Source organism: Lontra canadensis, unplaced genomic scaffold, assembly GCF_010015895.1.
Source record: "Lontra canadensis isolate GAN:19392208 unplaced genomic scaffold, GSC_riverotter_1.0 scaffold29, whole genome shotgun sequence".
Taxonomy (NCBI): domain Eukaryota; kingdom Metazoa; phylum Chordata; class Mammalia; order Carnivora; family Mustelidae; genus Lontra; species Lontra canadensis.
The window spans coordinates 5,727,043-5,743,741 of record NW_022631023.1 but is presented as its reverse complement, the minus strand read 5'-3'; the positions used below and the strand labels follow the sequence as shown (position 1 = coordinate 5,743,741).

The window sequence follows — 16,699 nt, the reverse complement described above, 5'->3', positions numbered from 1 at the left end:
AAGAATATCACTCTTGGTTTAAAAAACAAATCAGAAATGGAGACAGAAGCCATCACCTCATGTAGTGAAACGGACCTCCCCTGACCACCAATCCAAGAGTCCCGACTCTTAAACACCAGAGGCCAAGATGCGCCTTACCACGCGCTGGGGGGTTGGGGGCATTTGGGGGGCAGGACGGTGAACACTGGGAAGACTGTCCATTCATGCCTGAGAAGATCTCCTCTGTTGTTCCAGACCCCAGTAGAGAGGGAACTTTGTGGTCGCCTTCCCTGCCGACCCGGGAGGGACGGGGAGCTAGGGAGGAGGGGCGAGCTGTGCGTGGCACCTGAGGAGGAAGGGAAGGAAGTGGAAGGTCACCTCAGCTGCAGGGCGTACTCTGAGGAGGGGGCTGCAGACTGGGAGCCTTGTGAGAACTTCATGGGAGCCTGGACATGTTGTAGCTGGTTTACCTTTGCATTTGGTTTCCACTGAGGTAACAATTATTTTAAGTTGTGCTTCTTGCCAACTCAGTGGTCCTCTCCAAAATCTCTTAAGACCTTGGCTTGCCTGACTACATGATTATGGCTTGTAAAACCCACTCGGCTTCCTCTAAAACCAGTCCTGAGGAGAGCTGATTTCTTGAGGGGCAGAGATAGGTTTAGGTTTTTGAGGAGCTGTTGAGTCTCAGGCCAGGTCCCTGCAGTGCGGGGAGATGGAGAGGACTCTGCTTTTGTCCCTGAGACTTCCAGCCACTCGGAGACCACTTGCCCTCCTCAGGTCACTCTGGGCTGGCTCTCTGTTTCCTTCCACACCAGCCACCTGTCCTAACCGGCCACTGCCTGACACTCATCACAGCTGACACCTGTCCCTCATCCTGGCTGCTTGCCGCCTCTGCGGCCTGGCTCGCTGGCCAAGTTCCCAACCAGGATAGCTGCCAGGGAAGGTTCTAAGACTTTCCACTTTGGAGGCTTCCCCTGACTATCTTTATTATAGGAGCAACAAGGTAAAATGATTTTAAGCCTTGGCTTTGTCAGTTGAATGATGCATAGCGTATCCTAAGATTTGCAAGAGCTTAGCTCAACTGACCACGTGATCATAATGATCTTACAGAACAAAACATTTTTGCTGGTATAATTATTTGCCAATCATAAAGGTCCATCTCAAGCATTGAATATGGATGACTTTTAAGGTTCTGCCAATTCTGATGTTTTATAATTCTGTGAGCTAATATATATCCCATAATATATCCCCCTCCTCCTATGAGGGATTAGAGGCAGAAGTAGCAAATATAAGTGCATCCATTCAATATGTTATTGACAGCTTGTGCTGCTGCCCGCCAGTCAGGATTCTGGGACTGGGGTCAGAGCGATGAAAATGACAGCGTCCCTGCTCCCCCAGCGCTTAGGTTCTAGGAGAGCTGGTAATGATCTCATCCTGGGTTCTTCAAAGCATTCTTGATTTTTTTGGTGGCTAAGTAGTTCTATAAATACTCTGGGCAATTACTTTCCCCATTTAATGTCTCTTTTAAAAAATTAAGGTCAATTCAGATATTGGTAGGGAGTCCTTGGTCCCTTGGTAATTGCTGCTGGCTAACTGTCAAAGCTCTGGATTGCACTGATTCCTGTGGGACACCCTCCCGTCCTCTAGCCTTGCTCTAAGGATAACCCCATTTTTAGCAGTGTGTGTCTTGTTAGTGCGTTTCGTTCAGCTGAATGCAGTTCATATAGATAATTAAATTTAGAAAAATGTGAAATTCTACATAGCTGATAATTTTCTGTTGCACATTTTAATTTGATATTATGTGGATAAAAGAGAAATTAATTTTTTAAAAAGATTTTTTATTTGTTTACTTGACAGATCACAAGTAGGCAGAGAGGCAGGCAGAGAGAGTGGGGGAAGCAGGCTCCCTGCCGAGCAGAGAGCCCAATGTGGGACTCGATCCCAGGACCCTGGGATCATGACCCAAGCCGAAGGCAGAGGCTTTAACCCACTGAGCCACCCAGGTGCCCGAGAAATTAATGTTTTTAGCGGTCCAAACAGTTGTTAGCAGAGTATATGTTCATTTATCTGGCCACTTAGCATATTTATTGAGCTTACACTTTGGTTCCAGACAGGGGCTAGATCCTGGAGATCCAAAAATGAATAAAGACACAGGCCGTGCCTGAAGGAGTACACAGACCAGTCAGGAAGATAGATAAATGATGTTCATGGGAACAGATGAAGGGATCCTGTAACTCAGCCTTGTGGGTCAGGAACGTCTTCCTTGAGAGTATCATTTTAAGCAGTGTCCTAGGAGGTGGCCAATGTGAGAAAGTAGCATATGGTCCATATGGCTGAAATAAGGAGTGGTGAGGGACATGGCAGGGTGGGGGGTAAGCAGGGGCCCAATTGTGATGGTCTTCCAGCCATCCTTAGGATAATGGATGGGAGTTTCTTGAAAAGATGGAAGTTTTTCAACATGAGGGAAGCATGGTAAGGTGTGTTGTGTCCTGGGACAACATCCCTTGCCATGGTGTAGAGAACGGGTCAGAGATAAGGAAGACTAGGGTGCTGTGCCCCATGAGAGAAGCTGGGGGTCATGGAAGGGAGGGCCCAAGCATGGGCTGAACTCAACACATTGTTAAGAAACCAACAAGAGTGGGCCTCTCTTTTCTTGGACATTATCTTAGCACTGAAACTTGGTGTGTTGCCAGCGGTGTAAGGATTAGTTTGGAGATACCCTGTGCTGGGCGGACCTGTGGGGCTGACTCGACCTGGACAGCTGAAGCAGCCTTTCAGGTTCTGTATTTTCTCTGCCAACCTCAGAAACCTGAGAGTATGCTTCCAGAACTGGCCAAGAACATGGGGCTGCAATGGGGATGTGGTGGGTCCTTATCACCTGCCTTCCATGATTTTGCCTTTTCTGTTCCTGATGTTGAGACATAGCATGGTAGGTAGGTAGGAAGGGCACTGAATCAGGGTCCAGGAGCCTCAAAGTCAATCCTGATTATGTTGCTTACTTGTCCTCTGACCTTTGGCAAATTATTTAACTCTCTCTCTGGCCTTGGTGACCTCGTCTGTCCAAAGGGGGAATGGAGTGAGAGGCTATGGGAATGTGAGATTGCTTTCAACTCCTCCAGTGCAAGATTCCATAAGCTCACTGCCCGAGTTGTAAGGCATGAGGAATTTTTAGGGACTGCTCCCTCCACTTATAATTAAAGTAATTCTAATATACTGGCCCCACCAACACTTATCATAGGGCCGTTTTGGGAAGGGCTAGAAAAATTCTTGTTTCCTTACATTTGTAGAAGATATAGCCTGGTCCTACTACTTTGATCCAGGCAAACCAAAATTCCAGTGGGCTGGTACAGTGCAGACCTGTTTGAAGTTGGGATGGCCTCACCCTCTCCTACCTTGCACATTTCTTTCTTTAACCAGAAATCAGTGTTTAAATACTAAATGTTTCAGAAATGTTATTATTTTGTTTTGATGGAGGAGTAAGTTTTTGACTACCTTTATTTACTGGTTTAAAACTGAACTAAAGGCACAGTTACAGGGACATAAATTCAGAAAAAACATAATTTTGTTTTAATTTTCTAATTGCTTACATGTATGATCTGATTTTTCCTAGATAGCTACAGATCCCCCATGTTCTCTGGATATAGACAGAATTAAACACATAATTAGGCAGTATTACTAATGAATTATGTTTTCTCAGGAGTAAGAGTGGGGGAAAAATGTCTGTAATCTCCATTCTAAGGGCTTTAAGCATAACACATAAAATAAGTAGGCATCACTTAGTTATCATGTCTTTGCTGTTTATATATTTTATTAATGCATTAATGTCTTTCATTTTGATGAAATGTATCATAGTTTAATTTTTAAATACATTTGTAAAGATTTTATTTATTTTAGATAGAGAGAGAGGGAAAGAGAGTGTGAGCAGGGGAAGGGCAGACAGAGAGAGAGAATCTCAAGCTGACTCAGTGATTAGCATGCAGAGCGCATGCAGGACTTGATCCCACGGCCCCGAGATCGTGACCTGAGCCAAAATTAAGAGTCGGATGCTCAACCAACTGAGCCAACCAGGTGCCCCTGTTTGTTTAGTTTTTAGATTCAACTTAAAACTTACATGAATTCATGTATTTTTAAAAATTTCTACTTGTGGACCTACGGAAGAAGTGGAGGGACAGTGACAACAGGTGAAGTAGCGTTTTTACCAGCGGTGCTTAATAAATCATCTTTTAGGTCAGAGAATTGTGGCTGTAGCCACGTTCTCCCTGTTCTTCATGACACGAAGAAGCTGGTGCATCCCCGAAAATCCTCCTTTAGCTTGCTGAGAAGGAAGCTATAGCAAGTCAGAGGTAAATTTATCGAAGAGAGGTGGATGGAGAAATAGGGTGTGATGATGTCCCTAGCTGGAACCCCCTGGTGGAGGTGTTGCCTGTGGAGTCTGCGGGGCTGGACCAGGTCATGCTACCGTTCTTCCCCTTCCACCTTACTGCACAATGTGCACAGTTAATGCAGCTTGCATGGTGCTTAGCCGTGTTGTTTCGAATGCCTCCTGTGCACCTCCCTGTTAGGGGAAGGATGCCTTCTGATGGTCATGGGGATGGCCAGCACACAGCCCCTGAGACGGGGCAGATGAGATTCACGGCAGTTTATGACATATTCTCTAAGCCCAAGGTGATGAGGACATCAACACAGTGCAGGGGCACGGGGGTGCCCTCGGGACAGTGGGAACAGTTGGAGGGGTGGGAGGCAGGCTTTGTGGTATCAAGAGGGCTGAGTGTGCCCTGTGATTGGCTTGTTGGAATAATTCCAGGGGAAAGGCAGGCACGGTGGTGCCTGGGTCCTTGGTAAAGCAGGCTGCTTGGGTAGGAGACCTAATCTTTGGCCATTTCCAGCCTTCCAGATTTTACCGGATGTCAAGATAGCATGTAGTATCGAGTCAAAGATAGCTGTGTATCATGGAAGTTCACACACACAACACGTCATGAAGTGTCTGGAAGATACGCGACATTAGGAAACCATAACATGGCTCCAGTGGGAATCTATCCAGGGAGAGCGTGACTAATTTGGGAAGAATTTCTAACATGCCCTCCCCCAACCTGGAGGTTATATTAGAGCAGTGGTTCTCATCCACTTGCGAGCCATAGAGTCGCCAGGAGCCTGCCTCCCGTGACTGGTGAATGAGGCCCTGTAGGGCTGGGACCGGCATGCCTTCAGTTGTCTGATAGAACTGAGGTTGAGAGTCTGTCTTCCTTTAGGAGGCAAGGATTGAAGCGGGGTAAGAGCTTGCATAGCAAGAGCCTCTGAGTTCCTGTTGGGGCACAGCCTTCCTCTCGGCCACCCTCCTACGCCCACAAGAGAAAACACCCACTGACAAGAAGGAAAAGGATTATAAAAAGACTTAAAATTAAGGATGTAAAGGAAACATATACATTCAATAAGATATAGAATTTAAAAATAAATGCCTTCTATGAATAAAGGTAGAATAAGAAGAACTTAAAAAAAAGAGAATCAAGTGTCACAGAGACAGAAGATTAAGAATCATACAAAATAAGTATTCAGAAATTAAGAGTACTGAGGATATAAGATTTAAAAGCACAGTTAAAGCATTAAAAGAAAAACTAGAGGGACTCCTGGGTGGCTCAGTCAGTAAAGCCTCTGACTCTTGATCTTAGCTCAGGTCTTGATCTCAGGATTGTAAGTTCAAGCTCCACGCTGGGCGTGTGGCCTACTTAAAACCAACACCAACAAAAGAAAAACAAAATAAAACAAAACAAAAACCCAACTAAAAAATAATATTAAAGCTATTAAAGACACATTTAAGGAAGTAAGATTTATCCTCTGTAATGTAATGTAACCTATTATTGGTTTGGCTGATAAGTTTGCTTGTAGATTGTATACTTAAATAAAAACCAACATTCCCAGGTACAAGGGAAGACCTCACATCCTGTGTTTGGAACTGAAGGTGGTTTGACCAGTTGAAGAAGTCACTTCAAGTGCTAAGTTGTAAACACATAGAAGTCTAGAATTTTCACCCCAATTTGAAATATACACATGTATACTTACTGTTAGTGTTTTTGATGCAGGACAAAGACTATTTCTTTAAACGAGAGTTCAATGATTAGAGTCACCTATTGTCTTTCTAACACAAACATAACTCCTTTTTCTGTGTAGAAAATTAGTTTTGGCTTCTTTAAAATAGAGCAGAAATTTAAAGATGCCTACAAAATAAGCCAGGTGTGTAATCTGTCTGGGTTTCGTGAGACCTCCCTGGGTGTCCCAGTTTTTTGGCACCTCATTTGATGATGAGTTTTTAAGGTGACTTACAAGTACTGGGTCTTTCTAAAGCATTTCGTTAAGTTCACGTAGAAAAAAAAATCCTTTCATGCTTCTATTTCATTGGTTTCCATGATATTTATTTAAATGATGTAATTACAATATGACTCTAACTTACATGCACAAGTGTGGGAAGAAACATACGCTCCCTGGAAGATGAATGCCAAACCTGCTCCTTGTGAGTGCTCACTGTCCTCTGACCATCAATCAGCATGATTCAAGGGAGGGAATAGAGATGCAGTGGAGGTTCTCAAAGTGGGGTTCCCAGAGCAGCAGCAGCAGCCTCACCTGGGAACCTCTGCAAATGCACATTTTCAGGCCTGGCCCCAGATCTCTTGAATCAGAACCTCTGAGGTGCAGCCCAGCAAACTACGGGTTAGCAAGCTCTTCAGGTGTTTCTTACGCCCCATCAACTCAGAATCACTGGATGAGAATATAAGTTCTAGGTAACCTGAGGTATTGGCAGGGGGAAGCCAATTTCAAAAACTCATCATAAAAGGTCCACCTATTTCAAAGACAATAATGTTTGTTTTGTATTAAGAACTTGTGTTTAGTAAAAAAAACCCAAGCAACACCCAAATCCTTAATTTTCTTTCAGTGATTGAAATGAGTTGCAGGAAATGAGAAGGGGGAAAGAGACCCCAGACCCGAGGAGGTCTGTAACTCGGCTTACCCTTTTTACAGATGAATCCTCTTCTTTACCATTCTTTTCCTGCTTGTTGAAATGTTCTAATTCTTAATTGTGAAAGCTTCCAAGAACGATCTTTCTCTTGTTTGAGAAATTTTGGTTTGCTTCCTAATCGGCACTGGGGAAGGGACTTCATTATAAGGCATTTAACGATAATTTCATTAATTTAGCCCTGCAAGGGCAGCATGTGATTTTTTTATTGCTGCCGATGTGCTACATGTCCAAATGAGGCAGATTGAGATTCTTGCTTGTTGAGTCTGTGGCATGTTACCTGGGCATTGAGGAGTTTTAAATTTAAACCTTCGCAGGGATGGAATCGTGTCTGTGTGTAGAGGAATCAGCTGAGAGAATGTTAGTGGATTCTGAAGGCAGGTTTGAAGGGACGTTCTCAGATTTTCCCTCATATCCCAGTTCCTCATATGAGCTGACGTTCAGTGACTTTCACTGTAACCCAGAGTTTTTGGAATATTGTGAATGAATGTTTTTTGATTAATTGTTTGAAAATGCTAATCAAAGAGCTCAATCAAGATGAGAACTCAAGGATAGGGAGAATAATTTACCAAAGATCACCAAATGTATTATCTCAGTGTCTCATCAAGTCCTTTGTGGATGAAGGTCATCAACATTAAAGAGGGTCCGGAAGGTCAAAAGAAATTCCCCTAAAAAAAAAAACCTATTGTTGCTTTTTAAAATTAGAAATAGTTCATGATCAGGGTGCCCGGGTGGCTCATTCAGTTGACCATCAGACTCTTGATTTCTGTTCAGGTCATGATCTCAGGGTCATGAGGTTGAGCCCTGCACAGGGCTCTGTGCTTGGGCAGAGTCTGCTTGTTCCTCTCCCTCCCCCTCCCCCTGCTTGTGTGCGTGCACCTGCTCTCCCTCTCTTGCTCTCTAAAATATATAGGTAAATAAAATATTTTAAAACAAATAAATAGTTCATAATCTTTTTTTTTAAATTTATTTATTTTTAGATGAGCAGGGAGGAGCAGAAGGAGAGGGAGAGAATCTTAACCAGGCTCCACAGCCAGCACGGTCATATTTGGGGCTTGATCTCATGACACTGAGATCATGAATTGAGCTGAAACCAAGAGTCACATGCTCAGTTGACTGAGCCACTCAAGCACCCCAGAAATAGTTCATGACTTCATAAAAAATTTAGAAAGTACAGATTGAAGAAGAAGACAAAAATAGTTTACAGCCCCATTACCCAGAGGTAGCCACTAGTTACACACACACACACACACACACACACACACACACACACACATCAAGTCTTGATGAATACTCTTTTGTAATCTACTTTCATTCATGAATTGTGTGTATGGTTTTTGGGGGAGGGAAGGCTGTAAGTATCGATCTGCTTCATTAGCTTTAATGTCATTTTGTCAAATTAATCCCTATTCCTAGACCTAAAGGTTATTTCTAGCCTATTCTATGCTATGATTTTTAAAATTATCTGTAAATTACATCTTTCCAATAACTAGTTTCTTTGTTGTTAGACAAACTTCCATTTTTAAAAATCCCATTTTTATATATAAAGATAGGAGGTACTATTAATTTGGAAGTAATTTCATCTTATGTGTCATAGGTTTGCTGATGACTTTGGCTTGAAAAAATCAGATTCCTATAACAAAATATAACCAACTTACACACTTAAAAGCTTCATCTTTTGTGATAGAATTCTATTCGCTGAGATTCCTTTTGTATTTTATTCTAATAGCCTTCTAAATTTTTAAAATAATTTGATGACAATAGTCTGTTAATATGAGTGAAGACTACCTGCTTAAGAGAAATCATGAATACCCATTAGAATTAATGTAGTGCTCTGCAACACCATTCCAAATTGTGGGGCCTGTGTGTGTGTGTGTACTGTGTGTGATGTATGTTGTGTGTGAGATATGGTGTGTGTGTTATGTGTGTGATATATGTGATGCGTGTGTTGTATGTGATGTGTGTGTTATGTGTGTTGTGTGTGTGATAGGTGTATGTGTTGTTTAATGTGTGTGATGCATGCTGTGTGTACTATGTATGTGTTCGGTGCATGTGTTTGTTGCATGTGTGATGTGTGTTGTGTGTGTGATGTGTGTATGTATTGTGTGTGAGATGTATATTGTGTGTGTTTTGTGTGTGAGGTGTGTTGTGTATTGTGCATGTGATGTGTGTTGTGTGTATTGTGTGTGATGTGTATTGTGTATATTGTGTGTGTGATGGATGTGTCTGTGTTGGGTGGGGAGTGTGGGACGCCCTCATCTCTAGTGTGAGAGTTTACATTTCTTTCCTCAGTGTATCTGTGACCTTTCTCACAAATAATGAAATTTTTGTTTAAATAAGACGGAAGAAGTTACAGAAGAGGGAGCAGAAGGGGAAGCAGAGGAAGAGGAAGCTGAGGAAGCTGAGAAAGAAGAAGAGGCCGGAGAGGAAGAAGGAGAAGATTCTTAGGCCTCTTCATGCTTTACTTCTTCAAACTTTTCCAGGTAAGCACATAGTCCTGGGGTGGAAGAGTGCTCCATTACTGGCGTTCTAGTACACTGACCCGTCCCAGCCCAGATACTCACCGAGCCATAGGGGAGTGACAGTCAGGGTTCATGGTGGTGACCGTAAAATGACAGCCTGGAACAATCGCAGTGCAGGCTGTTGTTGAAAGGGAAATACTGCTGCTGGAGAGGGAGCGGGAGGAACCTCATTTATCAAGTATCGACCAGAAGGCCCACGTGGAAACCTCATGGAACAGGTGAAAATCACCTTACGTGTCTTTGACAAGGACGCTTGCTGCTTTGAATTTTAAAACTTCTGACGATGTAGGATAGCCAGGTAGTTCTCAACAGTCCGGTGGGCGCTGTGTAAATATATTAATGAGACGATGAGACTATCTAATGATAGTGGGTACTGAGGACCTAGAAGAAATGCTCAAATACCGTGGGCTACATAGATAAGACCGTCTGTGTGAGAACTAGTCAAGATCATTGACGCTACAGAAATATCTGGCTATTCCAGACACTTAGCAAATACCGAGGCAAGTGTTGTGATCTTATTAATATTATTTAACCTCGTGACCAGACTTGTGGTAGCACTTTATTCTCTGGGTAGTGAGGTCTAAAGTGTGCTCTGATGCTAGAAGGTTTAAAATTTAAGTTAGAACAATTCTTCCAGTTTCCTTACTAGAAATTTTTTTGGTCTCCTTGTCTCCACGGAAACACATGAGGCAGATCTGGGGGCCGCAGACATCAGGGGGCTGGGGAAGGAGAGAAGGAGGGAGGGGCTGAAGCACAGAGCAGGTGTTTAGTAAAGGTCCGCAGTGCGTCTTGGAGCCTGTGGCATGAAGGGTGGGCAAAGGCTCGGCGGGAGGAGGAAAAAGAAATCCCGGTGCTTTGGCAATATTAGCTCAGGGACAGGGCCACCCTGTGTACCAAAGACCAATTCGATTACCGTGAATCTCCTTCCTTGCTGTTCTTATACATAAAAAGTTAATATAAACAAATTTCACCAACAGAAATCTATGACAATAAAATCAAAACGAATTTTTAAAAAATTTCCTATATTTTTAGGAAATCTCGGAGCTGGTGAGAGTAGCCCATGGTTATCAGATCATGGACATTTCAAACCGAATCTGGCCCAGCATTTGACGTTTCCCAGGTGGTTTCTTTCTGGACACACAGACCTCCCCTTGAAGGCCTAATGGTTGTCATTTTGGAAATAAAACCATTTCTTTTATTTAAGAAAATTTAAACATTTTCTTCTGTTGTTACCATTGAGAAGCCTGTTGTTAATCTTACCAGTGTTGTTGCTCTCACTTCTAATGAATGGGCTGCAAAAATATTTTTTGAAAGAAAGAAAATGAGCGAGTTTACTTTTAGAAATTCTGTCTGAAGAATGTTGGGGAAGGGAAATATCCTGACTATTTATTCTTATACCAAAAAGCCCCCCAAAGTGAAAACTTGTAAGTACTGTTTAAATCCATTTCTATTCGCTGTGCTTACAAGGTTCTTTTAAAATTATGCAATTTTATTGTGGTAATTAAAAATATATATCGAATGTGAAGTGCCACAGCTCAGACTATCCCTCTTGTAGCCAGATGGCTTTCTGTAGGCTGATTCAAAGAAGAAAAAGAAAAAAAAAAAAAGGCAACTACAGCTGCGGCGCGCAAGCGCATTTGCCTGTTTCATGGATTCCCTCATTTGGAATCCGTCCATAGTGGTGTGTTGTGAGGTCAGAGTGCCTGATGCTGAAGGAGGGTCTGGGACACCACCCCCAAATCCTACCTCCGACTCCCGAGAGACTCAGCATCCTTCCGAATCCAGCATGGCGACGCGGTCATGCATGCAACTGGGCAGGCCCCCTTCAGTGTCCGATGCAAACCCATCATTCACTCATGGAGCTTTTTATTGGAAAAGATTTGACTTTAGGGAGAATGTGGAGAAGCCAGGAACAACAATGAATGGAACGATGAAGGAATTCTCATTTCCTGTGTCTGAAATTGCTGCTTAATTAAGGCCCAGGAGAAATGATCTCTAGTATGAAACAATTCTCCAAGGGCTGCTGCTCAACACTGTCCTCCAGCTGAGGGGTGGACCATTAAGCTTCCTTCCCCAGGACTAAGCTCGTCGATTTGGCCTCTGCATTATCTGAAATATCAGTGGGAAACTGTAACCAGAGACATTAGTCAATGTCTCCTTACAGTGCTCGAAATGTGCTAGTACAGAGAAGGTATATCGACCTGGTCTGGTTTTCCATGAAAAGAATTTCCTTTCCTTTCCTCGCATTTGAAAGCAAATGATGAGTAATGGTTTATAGTGTCCAAGGGAATACTTCCCCCTAAAGCATGAGAAATAGTGACGATCGTGGGAAACACTGGTTTTCTCTCCTGAAGTCTTCTCCCTGGTATTTTCCCTTTCTTTCAGAAAACCTAAGCTACGAAGCAGTATTTCAACTGTCTGCTCACAAACCAAACTCAACAAAACGCTTTGGCGTGAAGCTAGCCCACCTCTCTCGGTACACCCGGGTTTACTGAGGATTGTACCACCTGATGAGGTTAGATGTACATGGATATGTCTACCTAATCTTAGCAACGTGAAATTCTATGTGAAGACGACTCATGCATTCTTTCATGTGCCTGACATCCTTGGCCTTTGCTTAAAATTTTTTTTTTTTAATTTTTTTGCTCTGCATGAATAGATCTTCTTACTAATGCCCTGGAAGAAAAAAACGATTTTGAAAAATGATTTCAAAATTTAGAACTTCTCTTTGTGGTGTAATAAAAGTATTTCTTTGTATGTTCCTTCTGCCACTTGGCTCAGAATTAGCTGAAAAGAGCTTTGAAAATAAAGAGCTTTCCATAAAACAATCATACAAATAAAGATTAATGGCAGATCTCTTGTCCCATGGAACATTGATTTCTTTATTTATAGTCTCTACGTGGTTCTGCTTGAACTCAGTCTGTCTGTTGCCAAGTCTGGGTTCTTAACACAACCTTTCTGTCTGCACCAGGATGGGCATTTTTGGTTGTCCTGGTTATTTGGTCCATGTTTTCAAACGACACTGGTTGTCTTGTTACGTCCTATTTTGTATTGTCCACACAGCTGTGCACATCCTCTCTGAAACCTTATTTAAATGTAAGTCTGCCATTCACACATGTGGGGATGATGGTAAGGACAGATAAATTTGTACCCCATTGTCTTTGCACGTTTCTGCACGAAGGAGTGGCTGCTTCTGTTCCTTCTCATTGATTTGCAGCCCCAGGCTGGGACCTGCAGAGCTCGATTCTGTCATTGTGCCTCCTGATGACGGAGTTCACCAGGAGCTGGTCCAGCTCCGACGACGTGTGCACCAGGTAGGCTCCAAGCGTTTCTCTGCCCAAGCGCCCCATCCCAGTCTATCATGGGGATTTTTCCTCCCTGATGAGATTTTGTTGACACCCCTCTCCTCTCTCCTGTCTGTGCTAGTCCTTGCCTTTCTCTTGCTGCATGCTTTGCTTCCGTTCTGTCAGAAGAGCTTGTCCCCTCGATGTGGTCCTATTTAAGAGTGATCATGGCATTTCCCCATGGGGTGGCCATTAACTTGACCTCCTCCTCCGTCTGCCTATCGATTTTGTGGCTGAGCCTGTTTGTATCACCTGGGAACGTGTGCGTGGTGGCAGAGGTTGTGTGCCTCAGAGGAACTCTGCAACAGCTCTTTTCTTGTTACCCTAGTAACAAAAAGAGGCATTTTGGAGAGAATTAAAATATTTTGTGCCCAATTGTTGAAGAAGACTGCCTGAAAAACATTTCTTTCTTTGCTAAACATGAGGTGAGACTAGAGTGGAAAGAAAATGCATGTGATTAAAAATTAATTTCTGTTTTGTACTTTATTGCATTAAGTGTTGTTCTGTCTCAAGAGTGGGTATACTTAGTAACAACTCCAGTCATAGGTAGTCCTCAAGCTCTTTGCTGTCACTTGGGCTGAATTTTAGTCCTTTGGTGGTGGAGTCACATGGAGATAGATTTATTTAGCGGGATACCAATTTTCTCCTGGTTCTTGTATTTTCAAATGAAAATAACTATTTGTGCTAATAATAAGCAAGAGAACAATGGTGATCACTTACTTTTTTTCTTATATTGTCTTTCTGTAATCAGAAAATTAACATTGGATGAGTGTAGTTTTATTTACTCTCACTTCCTTCTCTTGAAAGTATTCCTGCAATGTGGACTCCACTCAGGTCTGAAATGCCAAGTAAACAGCACTGGCTTTCTTGCAGGCTCGACTCCGTGGCCTCCGTGGCTTCTGTGGCTGCTGAGTTCCCAGTACGGAATTTGCAGTATCTAAATACTGTTGTAAACCCTCACATACTTCATCAGTATAGGAGATTTCTAGAAACCAAGCAGCTTTATGAATATGTAAAAAAAAAAAAAAAGAAACTCAAAAGAAAACCCCACGTGAATAAGCCAAGTCATTCTGATAAAAAGACCAGAAAAATGGAATAATTAATGATCTGAAACTAATAGAGGTACAAGAGAGTTTATCAGTCTACAGAAGGCCCAGATTCCAAGTAACGGTTTCTCATTTGATTTTTTTTTTTAAGATTTTACTTATTTATTGGAGAGATAGAGAGCACGAGGGGGTGGGGGGAGGGGGAGGGAGAAGCAGACTCCCCACTGAGCAGGGAGCCTAGGACGCTGGGATCATGGTCTGAGCTGAAGGCAGACGCTTCACTGACTGAGCCCCCCAGGTGCCCTTGCTTTTTTAAGTGGAAAAACAACTACACGAAAATCCAGGCGCACTTTTTCTAAACCCTGAATCAGAACTGTTCTCTTCTGCCCTCTGCTCTTTTCCCATCTGGGGTCTCCTTGCATTTCTTTGGGTTGGAGTCTTCATTTGCACATCCCACATGGGCAATAAAGGCGGTGTGTGGTTTTCTGAGTTCTTTGTTTTCTAGGCTAAAGGTGAGAGATGCATGAAGAGAATGAGACGTATTGCCTACAGAGTTCCTTGAGGAAAAATTTTAAATGTTTCCTTTACAAAACAGTTTCAGGAGGACACCTACCTGTGCAAGCATGCTTCTGCTTGGTGACCCTAGTGAGTTGTAATAATGGAGAAGGGCCATTAGGTGGTGATAGAACATAAGCTTCTGGACCCAGCGTGCTGTCCCCAGAGCCCCCTTCTCCTGCAAGGTGGGGTACTCTTGAAATCAGAAGGGTGGGCGGAGGGGATTCACCAACGAGACAGAGGAAGAACAGACACCCTGCATGTCAACTGGCCAATTAATTAGTGCAACCATTTATCACGCTTTTATCCAAGATAGTGTATCTTGGGCAAAATGCTGTGCATTGTTTTTATTTTATTTTTACTTTTTTAAATTTTATTTTTTCAGTGTTCCAAGATTCATTGTTTACGTTGTGCATTCTTAAATGCCATTAAACCAGTAACTGATTGGATTTCACACCCTTGCCTTCCGAGGAAGGAGTCTAAACTCAGCCAACGACTGTCTATGGGTACTTTGGGGAAAGGTTCAGGATCTTCCTGCAGCCTCCAAACAGCTCCTCCCAGGAGTATAGACCGAATGCTGATGAGCCAAGCCACTGCTTGTCCCTCCCCATTCCAGCCCTTCAGTCCTAATCCTGTGTATTTCCAGCTCTTCAGAGATACCCTCATGTCCTCACGAAAGCATGCCTTTCATGATTGTCTAAGAGCTTCAGCTTTCCTTCTTTATGTTTGCTTTGGAGGGACTTTGTTGGAAGTAGGAAAAATGAGTTGTGAAATCTTGAAAACATATCAGCAGGTCAGGCTGTTTTCCAGAGCTGGAAGTCTGGGGAGTGTTCACAGGCACCATGATGCTCTCGGGGGGAGGATACATGTGGGGGAGGACTTGGCCAGGTAGGAGCCTATGGGAACAAGGAGTAGCTTGGGTGGAACGGATTCATGTCTAGCAGACAGTCTGTTGGCGCCGGAGCATGCCCCCTTTCTCACCTGCTCACACGAGTCAAACTCACAGTTTAGGAATAAAATCACGCCGCTGTGGTTATTGTGTTTCCTCGTGTGTTTATTCGCTAACATTTGTTGGGTGCCTGCAGTGAGTCAGGTTCTGTATTAAGGGCTTCACGTAATCCCCATGGTAATCTGATGATGGGGCGACATCCTCATTTGACAGATTAGGAAAGTGAGGCAGCAGGGAGGTGTGAGGGCAGGTGCTCCATACTATAAGGTCACACAGCCCAGAGATGGCCAGGCTGGGACTGAGATTACCTGGGTTCCGCCCCATGGTCCGGAGCAGCCTTCCCCACAAACCCTGTTCTCTCCGTCCTTGACTATGGCCGCGCCCCCTGGGCTGCTCCCCATTGGGCAGTGCAGTGCGTGCCTTGTCCTCAGAGCACATCCTTCCCTGGACCCCGATGGTCCTCGTGTTCTGCCTTTAGACTCAGTACCATGGTCATGATGTTCAGGCCTTGGAGGGAGGGGACTGGAACTTCTCAGCTGTGATCCACACATGCTGATTTCTTAGTTGAACCAACAGGGGGACAACTCCATCCCCTTCATTCTCAGATTCTTGGGCTGCTTGCTGTGTCACCCACCGCAGCCCCCGTTACAAAGGGAAGGGGAGCGCTGTCAGCCCAGAGCGTTCTAGCAGTCAGTTGGTGGCTTCCAATCCAAAGCCTTAGTTTGCAGAGAGAAAAAAGTAAAATTGTCATCTGCTTTTTCCAGTCTGGTCGTCCTTGGGTACACTCTGCTCGCTGAGGCTGAAGGGTACACTCAGATCTCCTCCAGGGCTTAGCTGTCACCGGCCACTGAAGGATGCGCCGGTGTCGCAAGGAGCTCCGCATGGTATTTTTAGCCCGGAGGATGGTTCCTTCTGGCTTCTCGTTGAGGAAGATTTAATGAGGCGAAATATGCTTTAGTCCCAGGTCATGAATTTTAGTTTGCTGGTTTTGTAGCAGATCAGAGTTCTCTGTGTTCCTTTTATAAATAACGTTCGTTCGTCTATGGCTGAAAGGAAACAGATTATCTAGGGAGGGAAATAAAGCTCCTATTAAAAACCTCACACTCAGAGGTTACTTTCTTTTCAGATTCTGCAAAAATAAAGCAGAGAAATACAACCTGATTTTAGTTTGCTCTAAGGGATAGAGATATTCTCCAGCCTTTAACTAGATTCAGGGATTGAGATACTGTGAGGTCAAATCCACTAACCGGTCAGCTTGAGTGACTCAGAGTTGCTACGAGGGATTTCACTGGTATGAA

The 16,699-nt window shown here is 43.6% G+C and overlaps 1 protein-coding gene across 1 annotated transcript in view; it reads left to right on the top strand.

Moving 5' to 3' along the window:
• The window catches only part of SH3BGR (SH3 domain binding glutamate rich protein), a 46,527-nt gene extending 34,448 nt beyond the window's left edge, over positions 1-12,079 (top strand). Inside the window, exons 7-8 of the mRNA XM_032865519.1 lie at positions 9,326-9,468; positions 11,893-12,079. Of these exons, the coding sequence (XP_032721410.1) occupies positions 9,326-9,433 (108 nt within the window). The 3' untranslated portion in view covers positions 9,434-9,468; positions 11,893-12,079. The remainder of the gene's footprint in view (positions 1-9,325; positions 9,469-11,892) is intronic.
• The last annotated feature ends 4,620 nt before the right edge of the window (positions 12,080-16,699 follow it).